This window comes from Macaca fascicularis, chromosome 7 (genome assembly GCF_037993035.2).
Source record: "Macaca fascicularis isolate 582-1 chromosome 7, T2T-MFA8v1.1".
Lineage (NCBI taxonomy): Eukaryota > Metazoa > Chordata > Mammalia > Primates > Cercopithecidae > Macaca > Macaca fascicularis.
The window spans coordinates 74,152,039-74,166,643 of record NC_088381.1 but is presented as its reverse complement, the minus strand read 5'-3'; the positions used below and the strand labels follow the sequence as shown (position 1 = coordinate 74,166,643).

Below are 14,605 nucleotides of genomic sequence, written 5' to 3'. Positions count from 1 at the left end.
CAATATCTTTTACAGAAGTTTTAAATTTTGATAAAGTCCAGTTTACCTTTTCTTTTATGGATCATGCTTTTGGTATTGTGGCTAAAATATATTTACCTAACCCAGGATCACTTTCTTCGTATGTTTCAGTCTAGAAGTTTTATAGTTTTAGGTTTTACATACAGGTATATGATCCATTTTGAGTTACTTTTTGTATATGGTGTGAGGAATGAAGTCCAATATTAATGTTTTATTTTATGATTAGTGCTTTTCATGGTCCTAAGAAATCTCTGCCTGCCCCAAGGTGGCAAAAAAAAAAATTCCTCTGTGTGTGTGTGTTTTTTTTTTTTTCAAGAAGAAATGTTTTTAGCCTTTACATTTAGATCTAAAATCCCTATCAAATTAATTTTTATGTATAGTGTGAAGCAGAGTTGAAGTTCATTTTTCCATATTTGCTTTTCCAGTGTTTTAGCATTATTTGCTGAAAATACTTTCTTTTGGCCCCCACTGAATTGCCTTGGTGCCCATCAATAGTATTTCTTAGAAGACAAATTATAATAAAAAGTCTACTATGACTCACACCTGTAATCCCAGTACTTTGGGAGGCTGAGGCAGGAGGATCACCTGAGGCTAGGAGTTCATGACCAGGCTGGGCAACAACATGGCAAGAGTCTGTCTCTATTTAAGAAAAAAAAAACATACTCTGAGCAACACCCTCTCTTTTGGGAATTCACTGATTTAAAAAATAATTTCTGAAAACTTACAGTATTGTAGGCAATGATCTGGGAAAAGGGGATTCAAAAGGTAAATAACACAGGTCCTCTTCCCTCAGAAGAAGCAGTCGTATGAACAAATTAGGGTAGAGGGTGTGGGAAACACTGTGGTAGAAATTGTGTTCTCTTTGTCAGTGGCACAAAGCAGAAAGAGATCAGCTCCTCTTGGGTATATAAGGGAAAGTATCTTAGAGGAGGTATTTGAGCTGGTCTTGAAGAATGGGGGAAATTTTGGTGGGGAGAAAAGGCAGGCAGGGAGATGAGGAGAGCATTTGAAGCAGAAGGAACAGCATGGGCAAGGGATGGGGAATGTGAAACAGCCTAGGACATTTAGGGACTTTTAAGTACTTATTAGATATGTTGGTCTGATTCTCAAAAGAAAAATCTGGAGTTCCTTTGTTAATTTTCTTTTCTTGACAACAGGGTAACTAAATCCAAGGAATTCAGCATGCACCCTTTGATGGTGGGGGATCTTTTAATTGGATATTTTGGAGGAGGCTCTCTGGCCAAGGAAGTCTCTATTTCTTTCTAATCTAGGCCAGCTATCATTGCTTCCATATTAAAAGTAAACTTAATTTGCTACAGCTTTTGGCCCAGCTAATGGTGAAAGAATAGGAACTCACCACTTCATTGATGGCTTTGACTAGGTAAAGACCTTCCTTATAAAAATAAAAGAGTCTAATGACACCTGAAACAGAAAAAATAAGTGAGAATGTAAGACAGACAATTGAGCTGAAGAGGAACTGGAATTTTTTATATTTGACTTTGTGAACTTAACATGATGAGCTCGCTCATTCTTAGGCCTCCTTCCCAGCCCCTCCACTGCCTATGCTGCTCTTGGTCTCCCTGTCTTCCTCCACCCCTCACTTGAAATGTTCAGGTTGTTTTCCTTCCTGGGTCCTCTCCACCTACCCCAACTCCACCAGCATCTCCCAGACATCTCCTGTAAGACATGGGCTACATCCATCCACTTGTTGACTCCTATCTGTCTGAGCATACCATCCCTTACTGCTTCACACCATTATCCAACTGTTTGCTGCAAATGTACTGTATTCCGCTTGAGAATTCATGGATTCTTTGAGGGAAAGGATCATAGCTCACTGTTGGATGTGTCTTGCCTCTCAATCCCAACAAGCTCCTCATGCAGTTAATTTTGTTGAATTAGTAAGTAAATATGTTAATCTAATTCCCATTTAACCTAATGGCTCCAGTATACAAACACCACCCATCATGACTTCTTACTTCTTTCTTGAGGTGCCTCCCACATACTTATGACTTGCCTTTCTACACTATAATATAACCTTGTAAAGGCATCTGGCCCACTGTAGGTGAACGTCTAACTCAACCCAATACAGATTCATGGGATATCGGATTCATGCTAACAAATGTGCTAGGGACACCAAGACAGTCTACCTTCAGATTCATCATATTGAGGGCTACACAGACTTGAAATCAACTAGTATAATATAGTGTGATAAATGTGTGATCCTATCTTTACATCAAACTCCTTCTGAGTATCAACATTCCCACAGAGATATATCCCTAGATGCCTCAAGTCTGCACATGTTCAAATGGAATTCTTCAACTCACAGAACCCTGAAATCTTATTTTCCCATAACTGTTATCAAGAAATGGCATCATAATCCACCCAGTTATCTAAGGCACAAAGGGGGAGGCATTCTTCTTCACTGCCCCCCAGCACACTTTCCCACTACTTGACCCATATGCATATTCCATCATTCCCTAAGTTTCTCCATTAAATATTCCTTTCATTTTTTAAGCTTTTTATTTTGAACTAATTTTAAACTTATAAAAAGTTGCAAAAATAGTAGAGTTTCTTTGTATCCCTTGTCTTGTTTCCCTTAATGTTAACATCTTACATAACCACAGTACACTTTTTCTTTTTGTTTTTTTGGAGCTGGAGTCTCATTTTGTCACCATTGCTGGAGTGCAATGGTGCAATCTCAGCTCACTGGAACCTCTGCCTCCTGAGTTCAAGCAATTCTCCTGCCTCAGCCTCCCGAGTAGCTGGGATTACAGGCGCCCACCACCATGCCTGGCTAATTTTTTTTTTTTTTTTTTGTATTTTTAGTAGAGACAAGGTTTCACCATGTTGGCCAGGCTGGTGTCAAACTCCTGACCACAAGTGATCCACATGCCTAGGCTTCCAAAAATGCTGGGATTACAGGCATGAGCCACTGCACCTGGCCTTCCTTTTCATTTTAACAGCCCCTGCCTTAGTTCCACTGTTCAGAATTTTCTCTCCTCAATGACTGCAATAGTTTTTCTGCCTCTCATTTTGCCTTTTTCAAACTCCTGCCAGAGTGCCCTTCTTAAATGCCAGTCTGGTTAGGTCACTCCCCTGCAGAAAGTTCTTCAGTGTGCCTGTGCTGGTTGAGCAGAGCCTGATGTCTAGAGAGATGCATGCCTTCACAGATGATCTCCAAGTGAGCAGACACTTTCCACTCTGTCTGCCACAATATGACACAGCCTCCTCACTCACTTCCAATGCTGACATCTGCCTTCTCATCCTCCACAAAGCAGGAAAGCTCCTCATATCCACAGGTAACAGTCTGTTTCACCCAAACATAAGGACAGGCTAGAGGGAGCCTAGCTTTTGGGGGGCAACCAAGAGTAACAGCTCACCTATCTAGGATACTGTCTACAGTTTTCCATACCATACTCCCCATGGAGGCCTGGTTCATCCTCAGGCTGAAGGAAAAAGAGCAAGCTCTGGTTTGTATGAGAGGACTGCTGAGTGCTGGAAGGGTGTGGACTCCAGGGCCATACTGCCTGGTTTGAAGCCTGACTTTCCATGTTACCTCAAGTAAGTTATTTAACTTCCATTAAGTCAGCTGCCTCTTCTGAACAGGGATAAAAAATTGTACTTCCCCTCTAGGGCTGCCGTGAGGATTAAATGGGCTAGCACATGTGGAATGGTAGAACAGTACCTGACCCACCATACCTGTTCTGTACGTATAGTTACTATTACATGACCAGGGAGAAGTCTCCATGCCTGGCCCCACGCATACCTCGAAAGGAGATTAAACTGAGAACAGTCTACAGGTACCTGTAAATTAGGCTAAAAAGAAAGATGAAGAACAATACCCATTTCATCCACAGGAGCAATAAGTATTTCATTCCCCAAATCTGTGGCCCAGATGGAAGTGACATCAACCTTAAGCTTCTCCCATGCATATATTTGTTTAGCATTGTAGATATTATAAATTGCAAATCCTTTGGCTCCTCCAATAAACACATAGTCTTGGGAAACAGCCATACAGTTTGGCATTTTGTTGAGCTGGGAAAACAAGGAAAAATATTATTTTCAGTTGTCACTATCTTCAAACAATAGGAGTTAGCTTTCAGAGACAGTCAGGGGCCCTTCCTAGATAATAATAACATTTCCTGGCAGGGCGTGGTGGCTCAAGCCTGTAATCCCAGAACTTTCGGAGGCCAAGGTGGGCAGATCACATGAGGTCAAGAGTTTGAGACCAGCCTGGCCAACATGGTGAAACCCCATCTCTACTAAAAATACAAAAATTATCCGGGTATGGTGGCATATCCCTGTAATCCCAGCTACTTAGGAGGCTGAGGTAGGAGAATGCTTGAACCTGGGAGGTGGAGGTTACAGTGAGCCGAGATCATGCCATTGCACTCCAGCCTGGGCAACAAGAGGGAAACTGTCTCAAAAAAAAACCCCAAAAAACAATATTCCCAAACATAGTGCTCATCTAAAACTCTTGCCTAAACATCAAGAAATTCATAGTATTTCACTGTTAGGGCAAAGAGAACAGAGAAAACAAGGGAGTTGAGAATAAATGCATATTCACAACACTAGGCATGACCACAGGCCCTGTACTTTATTCAGCTAGTGCACTGTGGGAAGAACGGTAGCCAAGGCACTGGCAGATCCTTAGCCATCTAGCAAGAGAGTAGATGAATACATTAAGAAGATTTTTCCGCTGGGTGCGGTGGCTCAAGCCTGTAATCCCAGCACTTTGGGAGGTCAAGACGGGCGGATCACGAGGTCAGGAGATCGAGACCATCCTGGCTAACACGGTGAAACCCTGTCTCTACTAAAAAATACAAAAAACTAGCCGGGCGAGGTGGCGGGCGCCTGTAGTCCCAGCTACTCGGGAGGCTGAGGCAGGAGAGTGGCGTAAACCCGGGAGGCGGAGCTTGCAGTGAGCTGAGATCCGGCCACTGCACTCCAGCCTGGGGGACAGAGAAAAAAAAAAAAAAGAAGCTTTTTCAGTAACAACCACTGAATATAAAAGGATCATATTCAATTAACCAGAATGCCCCATATTTCCCCAGGCAATTACCAGATCATTTTAATCAACATCAGCATGCTTCTAATCTTTCAGACATGCACTGACTTACTGAATGCAGCTTTCTGGTAGGAATTCCTTCCTGGATCAGGGGCTTTCATTTATTAACACTCAACTGAGAAACAGGGACTCCTGGTCAACTGCTTACTCCATACCTGGATTTCTCCAAGTGGAGGGAAGACAGTGGGCTGGATCTGGCTGCTCTCAGTTTCCCTCAGTGCGTTCCTTTCTTCAATAATTTCCCAAGACTGGTCAAACAGAAGGTTCACCAGTTTGTTGATCATACGATAAGGCTGAGGCAAGAAATCCAGCTCCTCATCTGGATCCACAAGGACATTATCCTCTTCATCGTCTTTAGGCCAGTCCTTCTCTGTTGGGGGTGGCACCTCCAATGGTCCCTTTCGTGTACCAATGGGGTGCCTTATCTTCTGGGTCTGACTTCCTCTGGGGAATGACATCATAGAAGGTGGCACTGGGAATCTCTACGAAACTCTGAAAAGCTGATAAGAGAAGTAAACAAAGGAATTCTGGAAAAAAGGAAACAATGAGAAGATAGCACACCACCCTTTTCTAGCACAATAGCCAATAGGGACTGTTTATTCCACAGACTGGCATTTTCCTTAATTACCAGAGGACTATTACCACATTATTAGGATATGCTCTTCATATTAGTAAGGACATTAGAGGAGGCGGTATTTTCCAGGCCAACCCTAGATGATGTGTACTAAGAAGGAAAGAGGAATTTGATACCCTTGTTGATAGGAGGGAGGATGTCTTTCTGTCCCAAATACAATTCACTCTCTCTCCTACAACTTATGCTTTCTCCTCATTCCTTTCTCTCTACAGATGGCTGTGCCCAAGCCAGGTGGGCAGTGAGCCACAACTCTCCTCCCTTTCTTTCCTTCACCCCCAATCAGATGCAGTTCAAGCACTCCCAATCCCGACTGATTTGTTCCCTTTTCTCCTTTCCCACTACTGCTGCCCAGGAGTTCTGCAGACACAGTGCTCAGGGCCCATGAGATTTTTCAAGATCCTCCAGAAATGTTTGAGACATTAAAAAAAGAATTGACCAAAATAAGACCCATAAAATTCCACTTCTATCTGCGCCACAGATTTGGGGAATGAAATACTTATTGCTCCTGTGGATGATAATTAAATATTTACAAAAACATTTACAGTGTATTATCTCCACTCTGTGTGTGTGTGTATACACACACATAGATATGTATATATCAACTTATAAATATATGAAAGTCTGTATATGTATACAAATAAAGTTCATGTCTACAAGAAGAGAACGAGTAATCTTTACTTCAGAAAATTCAAAATTGTAGGGCCTGTGGGGTGGTTCATGCCCAAAATCCCAGCACTTCAGGAGGCCAAGGTGGGAGGATTGCTTGAGGCTAGGAGTTGGAGACTAGCTTGGGAAACATAGCAAGATCCCATCTATACAAACAATTTAAAAATTGGCTGGGCATGGTGGTATGCATCTGCAGCTACTTGGGAGAGTGGGGTGGGAGAACCTCTTGAGCCCAGGAGTTTGAGGTTGCAGTGAGCTAAGATTGTGCCACTGCATTCTACCCTAGATAACAGAGTGAGACCCCATCTCAAAAAAAAAAAAAAACCTCAAAATTGTACAATATAAAAAGCCTTTCATATGTCACAGTTTTTAAAAAAATATTTAATATAGAACATGGGATACATTTTAAGGTGCTTAATATATAGTGGAGTAGGGTCTTGGACTGTATGAGTGCCTACGGTCATGAAGTCTTGTAAAAACCCCGCTGCCATCGTCATCTTTGCTTACTGGCTGGAGTACATTTGTGATGCTTTCAATGTGTGAGTATGAAGACACTAGCTGACACTGGGGAAAGAACCACTGAATTAATTAGTGGGGAGAGTAAGCTGAGCTCACAAAGGGCCAAGAATAATGCCTATTTCCACCAGCAAGACTGGAAAGCCTCATAATTCACAGGGATTATGTAGAGTATTCCGAAAAATCTTGCCTTGGTAGTGGGAAAAATTAGCCCTAGAATAAATGCTCCTCTGTTATCACCCATCAAATCTTAGAAGTTAGATAATCAAACTATGTCTAAGTAACATTCTGCATCCCAGAACAAAGTTCAAGAATATTTAGAGGAATATAAAAATATCCATCATTCAATGGAGTAAAATTCGCAATGTCTAGGATCCAATAAAGAAATTACTTGAGCTATAGAAAAGCAAGAAAATATAAGCCATAATAAAGAGAAAAATTGATCAACTAAAGCTGAACCAGAGTCAATATAGGCATTAGAATTAGGAGACAAAACAGTTACAACTTTTGCCACAAAGTTATAAAGTTATAACTGTTATATCTATATCTGTATGAGCTTTTAGAGACACAGCTGTAAGGTCTGAGATGAAAAATACATCAGATTAGATTAACATGAAGATTTCAGAGGAAAACAAATTAGATGGGCAGAAGAAAACTTGAAGACACGGCAATAGAAACAAAATAGAAACAAACTTGAAGACACGGCAATAGAAACAAAATGAAACAAAAGAAGAAAAAAGACTGAAAAAAGAGAAGAACTGAGGTGTGAGGTCATTTGAAGTGGCCTAATACAAGCATGACTGAAATCCCCAAAAGAGGGAAGAAACAGAAAAAAAAAAAAAAAATTGTAGAAATAATGGACAAAAATTTTCTAAATTTGATTAAAACTATAAACCCACAGATTTGAGAAGAAAAACTATATAAAAATTATGGATAAAGACAAAATTTGAAAGCAGCCAGAAGAAGAAAGACATGCCATGTACCAAGGAACAAAGTAAAAAATAACAGCAGACTTATTGAAGGAAACCATGCAAGTGAGAAACAGTGAAGCAACATCTGAAAGTACTGAAAGAAAAAAACTTGTCACTCTGGTATTCTATATCCAGAAAACATATTTTTCAGAAAATTAAAGTGAAATAAAGCCTTTTTAGACATACAAAAATTAAAAGAATTAATCATCAACAAACTAGCATTAAAATAAATAATGTAAAAGAAAGGCTTTTAGGCTAAAGGAAAAGGAACAGGGTATAGTAACTCCCGCCTATAATCCCAGAACTTTGGGAGGCTGAAGTGGGAGGATCACTTGAGCCCTGAAGTTCAAGACCATCCTGGGCAACAAAGGGAGAAAAAAAATTTTTTAATGAGCCAGGCATGGTGGCATGTGCTTGGAGGATCACTTGAGCCCAAGAGGTTAAGGCTGCAGTGAGCCATGATAGTGTCACTGCACTCCAGCTTGGGTGACAGAGATCCTGTTTCAAATTAATTAATTAAATAAATAAAAGAAAATGGTATCAGGTGGAAATAGAAATTTACATAAAGAAGTGAAAAACACTGGATGCATTAGGTAAATTAAAAGATTTTTCTTATTATTTAAATATCTTTAAAAGACATTTAAAATGCTTAAACAAAAAATAAAAATGTAGTGTAGGATTAATAACATATGTAAAGAAAAATGTATGACAATAATAATACAAGGGCTAGGAGTGGAGAAATGGAAGTATACTAATATCACTTGAAGGTAGGCTATGCTAGGTTAAAGATGCATACTCTAAACCCTAAATTAACCACTAAGGAAATAAAGAGTTATAGCCAACAAAAGCGATAAAACACACAAAAATACTCAATTTAAATACTTAATTTAAAAAAGCAAAAAAGAGGAAAAAGGAAACAAGGAACAGATGGGACAAAGAGAAAGTAAATAGCAAAACCTAACCATATCAATAATCACATCAAATGTAAACACTCCAATCAAATGATAGAAGTTGTCAGAATAGATAAGACTCAATATATGCTGTGTACAAAAACCCCACTTAAATATTAAGACACAAGTAGGCCAAAACTGAGAGGGTGAACAAAGGTATACTATGCTAACACTAGTCAGAAGAAAGCTGGAGTGACTACATTAATATCAGACACAGTATATTTCAGAGCAAAGAATAATACCTGCGATAAAGAAGTTCATTTAATAATGATAAAGGTGGGCCGGGTGTGGTGGTTCACGCCTGTAATCCCAGCACTTTGGGAGGCCGAGGCGGGTGGATCACAAGGTCAGGAGATCGAGACCATCCTGGCTAACATGGTGACACCCCATCTCTACTAAAATTACAAAAAAAAAAATTAGCTGGGCGTGGTGGCAGGCGCCTGTAGTCCCAGCTACTTGGGAGGCTGAGGCAGGAGAACGGCGTGAACCCGGGAGGTGGAGCTTGCAGTGAGCCGAGATTGCGTCACTGCACTCCAGCCTGGGTGACAGAGCGAGACTCTGTATCAAAAAAAAAAAAAAAAAAAAAATTATAAAGGTGTCAATTAGCTGGGTGTGGTGATGTGCACCTATAGTCCTAGTTACTTGGGAGGCTGAGGTGGGAGGATTGCTTTAGCTAGGGAGGTCAAAGCTGCAGTGAGCCATGATCACACCACTGTACTCCAGCCTGCGTGACAGAGCGAGGCCCTGTCTCAAACAAAAACAACAACAACGACAACAACCGCCACCACCAATGTAAGTTCACACAAAAACCTCTACACAAATGTTTATGGCAGCTCTACTTTATAATTGTCAAAAATGATAAACAATCCAAATGTCCTTCAACAGGTTTATCAATGGATAAACAAACTGTGGTATATCCATATCAGTAATAAAAAGCAAAAAACTATTAATCCACACAACAATATGGATGAATCTCAAAGACATTATGATGAGTGAAATAAACCAGTCTCAAAATTTATATGTAGTGTAATTCCATTTATACAGCATTCTCAAAAATGCAAACTGAGTAATGGGGAACAGATCAGTGTTTGTCACAAGCTATAAGCAGGGAAGGGTGTTATTCAAAAAGGACAGCATGGCTGGGCGTGATGGCTCATGTCTGTAATCTGAACACTTTGGGGGGCCGAGGCGGGTGGAACACTTGAGGTCAGGAGTTCAAGACCAGCCTGGGCAACATGGTGAACCCCACCTCTACTAAAAATACAAAAATAAGCTGGGTGTGGTGGTGTGTGCCTGTAATTCCAGCTACTCAGGAGGCTGAGGCACAAGAATTGCTTGAACCTGGGAGGCAAAGGTTGCAGTGAGCTGAGATTGTGCCATTGCACTCTAGTCTGGGTGATGGAGTGAGGCTCTGTCTCAAAAAAAAAAAAAAAAAAAAAAAAAAAATGGACAGCATGAGCGAGTTTTTTGGGAGTTATGGAACTATTTCATCAGTGGAAAGAAAAATGTAAAGCTGCCTTATCTCCAGATTATATGCTTATATAGGACATCTGATGAAATCTACAAAAACATTTTCTAGAAATAATAAATGAGGAAAGCAAGGTTGTAGGATACAAGTTCAATATACAAAAACTGATTGTATTTCCATGTACTGGCAACAACAAACCAAACACTGAAATAAAAATACTATTTACGACAATATCAAAAACATGAAATACTTAGGGATAAATCTGACAAAAGATATATAAAACCTGTAACTGGGCTAGGCAAGGTGGTTTGCACCTGTAATTCTAGCAACTCAGCAGGCAGCGGTGGGTGGGAGGATTGCTTTGAGTCCAGGAGTTCAAGGTTGCAGTGAGCTATGATCATGTTGCTGCACTCTAGTTTGGGCAATACAGCGAAACTCCTTCTCTAAAAAACACCCACCCATATACTGAAAACCACAAAATATTGCTGACAGAAATTAAAGACAACCTAAATAAATGGAGAGTGTGATACCTTATTTATGAATTGGAAGACTCAATTTTGTTAAAATGTCAATTCTTTTCAAATTCATGTACAAATTCAACACAATCCCTATGATAATCCCAGGTGGCTTTTTCTTTTCCAGAAATTAAGAAGCTAATTTTACAACTCATAATTGGAGGACTAACACTACCTAATTTCAAGACTTATCACAAAGCCACAATATTCAAGACAGTGTGGAATTGGTATCAAAATAAACAAATAGATCAATGAAACCAAATAGGGAGTCCTAAATTAGATGCAAACATATATGGAGAACTTATTTTTGACATGGGCACAAAGACAATTCAGTGGAAAAAGGATATTCTTTTCAACAAATAATGCTGGAGCAATTAGATATCTATATAGGAAAAAAATGAATGCTGATCCATACTTTGCACCATACCTTGCACCATTAACTCAAAGTAAAATCATACACCTAAATGTAAAACTGAAAACTATAAAACTTCTAGAAGAAAACATTGGCAATCTTCACTTAGACAAAGATTTCCCAGACATGACATTAAAGTATAACCTAAAAAAACAAACTGGTCATTTAAACCTTTTCGAAAATAAACTTGTATTTCTTCAAAACACACTGTTAAGAGAATAAAAGGTAATCCTCAGACTGGGAGAAAATATATGTGCAAGTCACTTATCTAATAAACTACTTGCGTGTAGAGTATTTTTAAAACTCTCAAAACCCTCAAAAAGAAATAACCTGGCCGGGCATGGTAGCTCACGCCTGTAATCCCAGCACTTTGGGAGGCCAAGGCAGGCAGATCACGAGGTCAGGAGATTGAGACCATCCTAGCTAACACGGTGAAACCCCGTCTCTACTAAAAATACAAATTAGCTGGGCGTGGTGGTGGGCACCTGTAGTCCCAGCTACTTGGGAGGCTGAGGCAGGAGAATGGTGTGAACCCGGGAGGTGGAGCTTGCAGTGAGCCGAGATAGTGTCACTGCATGCCAGCCTGGGAGACAGAGCGAGACTCCGTCTCAAAAAAAAAAAAGAAATAACCCAAATTTTAAATATGTGCAAAAGATTTGTACAGATACTTAACCAAAGAAGATATACAGATGGCAGACAGACTCATAAAAAGATGTTCAGCATCATTAGTCATTTGTGAAATGCAAATTAAAATCATGAGATACCACTACATATATATTAAAACTCCTAAAAAGATAGACCATACAAGTGTTGTTGAAGATGTACAATAAGAATGCTCATACACACTGTTGGGAATCCAAAATAGTACAACTGGTTTGGAAACAGTTTGGCAATTTCTTAAAATGCTAATGTGGAGGCCAGAGCAACTCCATCTTGGATGCTAATCCTCCATGTTAACTTCTGATTATCCCCAGTTCCAGAAAAACCTCTAAGATTTCCAGTTGGGCTCATTCCTTGTGTAAGAGCACCACTTACTGTAAATATTGCCCTTAGGTCAAAACAACCTTGATGTTATCATCCTTGCCATAAATTCTGCCCTTAAGCAATTATCTTACACGTTCCTTCTGAGGCACCTTTCTCTATAGTACAGAAACCCAGGGTCTGGTGGATAATGGCAGGGATCCACCATCTTGTCTTGCTTCCTGAGACACAGACATGGCTTCTGTTTGTAAGTCCCTATTAAATGTTTGTTTCTGAGAAACTGGGTATGTCAGCCTCTTGCTTTGGCCTCTCAGCTTTCTCAGACTTTTGAGGGTAGGTTTGCATAGGCCTGTTCACTGCAGGACAGTTAAACACACACCTACCATCACATCCAGTCATTCCACTCTTAAGAGTGGTAGAAGGGAACTGAAAACATATGTCCATACAAAGACTTGTACACGAACAGTCATTACAACTTTATTTGTAGGAGCCCCAAAGTGGAAACAACCCAATGTTCATCAATAGGCAAACAGATAAGCTCTCACACATTGTCAGTGGTAATAAAAAATAGTATAGCCACTTTGAAAAACAGTTTGGTAGTTTCTTGCAAAGTTAAACATACCATATGTTTCAGCAATCACATTCCTGCATATTACACTAGGAAAATTAAAACTTATGTTTCACATCAAAATCTGTACTTAAATATTTATAGCAGCTTTATTTATAATTGATTCAAATTAGAGACAACACAAATATACTTCAGTGGGTGAATGGATAATGAATTATAATACATTCACATTGTGGAATAAAAAATTACAAACTACTGATGTGTACAACATAATCTCAAATGCATTATGCTAAGTAAAATCAGGAAAGAAAAGAAAATGCTACATACTATATGATTCACTTTATATGATATTGTGAAAAAAGCAGAATTGTAGGTATAAAAAACAGATGAGGCCGGGCACGGTGGCTCACACCTGTAATCCCAGCACTTTGGGAGCTCGAGGTAGGTGGATCACCTGAGGTCAGGAGTTCCAGACCAGCCTGACGGTGAAACACCATCTCTACTAAAAATATAAAAAATCAGCCGAGCGTGGTGGTGCATGCCTGTAATCCTAGCTCAGGAGGCTGAGGCAGGAGAATCGCTTGAACCCAGGAGGCAAAAGGTGCAGTGAGCTGAGATTGTGCCATTGCACTCCAGCCCTGGCAATAAGAGCCAAATTCTATCTCAAAAACAAAAACAAAAAACAGATTACATAAATCTGTGTTTAGAAGCACCCTGTGCTCACCTCTGTCATCTAACATATCTCTGTATTGTACTTATCAGTTTACTGTGTTCCTTATTAACCTTTACCCTAGGACTAGAGTTCAGCACAGCGGTTGGTATATGGCCAGCACTCAATAAATTCTTATTGCTTGCAGAATTTCCCTGACCAGGGCCATGCACTTAGAGAAAACTTTTGGATCTCTTCCAGGCTCTTTCCTCTGCAAAAAATGAGTAACCCATGGGGCCAAGGAGATATGCTCACCCAAAGCCTAGTTTCCCTCTTTTGGAGTCTAGACCATGTTTGGGGTACCAATACCCCTGGAATTTACTGCCCAAATGACACCATGGCCTGCATGAGCCTTTCTCAGCTTTCTCCCGAGGGCAGACCCAGCTGCTACTGTGAGCACTTCTTGATCTGAAAGGTGGCCAAGGCACGGCTGCTTGCAGGGGTCTGGGCAAAAGTTGGATGTGGCTTGGAGTATCAGGATGGTATGCAAGGCCCCTGGCAGGGAATGTAGGTGGGCACCAGAAACCAGAAAAGAAAGGGAAGTGGGAAAAGACTGGGGGCCATTTCTCCCTACATTGCCATATTCCAGCTGTGTTTCCAGGTGTTCTAAGGAGTCTAAGAATTCTGAAAATGAACCTGGCCTTCTACATCACTATGAGGGTTTATTTGTCAATGTAGGAAAACAGACTATATTTTACTTAACAATTTATTACTTGATTTATAACTAAAATATTTAAACATACGGTATGCTGGACTCCATTTGTACTCTTACCCAGGGCCTGCAAATGTTATGAGCTGGCGTGACCAAGGGAATAAGGATTACAAAAATGTTGACGTTATTTTATTTTTTTGAGGCTGGAAAGCAGTGGCGCAATCTCGGCTCACTGCCACCTCCGCCTCCTGGGTTCCAGCGATTCTCCTGCCTCAGTCTCCCGAGCAGCTGGGATTACAGGTGCCCGACACCACGCCCGGCTACTTTTTTTGTATTTTTAGTAGAGACAGGGTTTCACCCTGTTGGCCAGGCTGGTCTGGAACTCCTAACCTCAGGTGATCCACCCACCTCGGTTCCCAAAGTGGTGTTGGGATTACAGGCGTGAGCCACCGCGCCCGCCGACCTTATTTTGTGGTT

At 40.5% G+C, this 14,605-nt stretch overlaps 1 protein-coding gene across 4 annotated transcripts in view; it reads right to left on the bottom strand.

Annotated features, from left to right (window-relative positions):
- WDR93 (WD repeat domain 93) overlaps positions 1-14,605 on the bottom strand; it is a 51,280-nt gene that overhangs the window by 36,062 nt on the left and 613 nt on the right. For 3 of the 4 annotated variants that reach the window (XR_012415378.1, XM_045395985.2, XM_073996707.1), the window contains exons 2-4: positions 5,242-5,586; positions 3,861-4,053; positions 1,376-1,440 (exon numbers count right to left, since the gene is read on the bottom strand). Coding sequence is in view for 2 of the 4 variants with exons in the window: in XM_045395985.2 (XP_045251920.2) it covers positions 1,376-1,440; positions 3,861-4,053; positions 5,242-5,547 (564 nt within the window). In the remaining 2 variants the exon portion in view is untranslated. Of the gene's footprint in view, positions 1-1,375; positions 1,441-3,860; positions 4,971-5,241; positions 5,587-14,605 lie in introns of those variants that run through there. The other variant, XM_073996708.1, reaches the window with a different exon arrangement.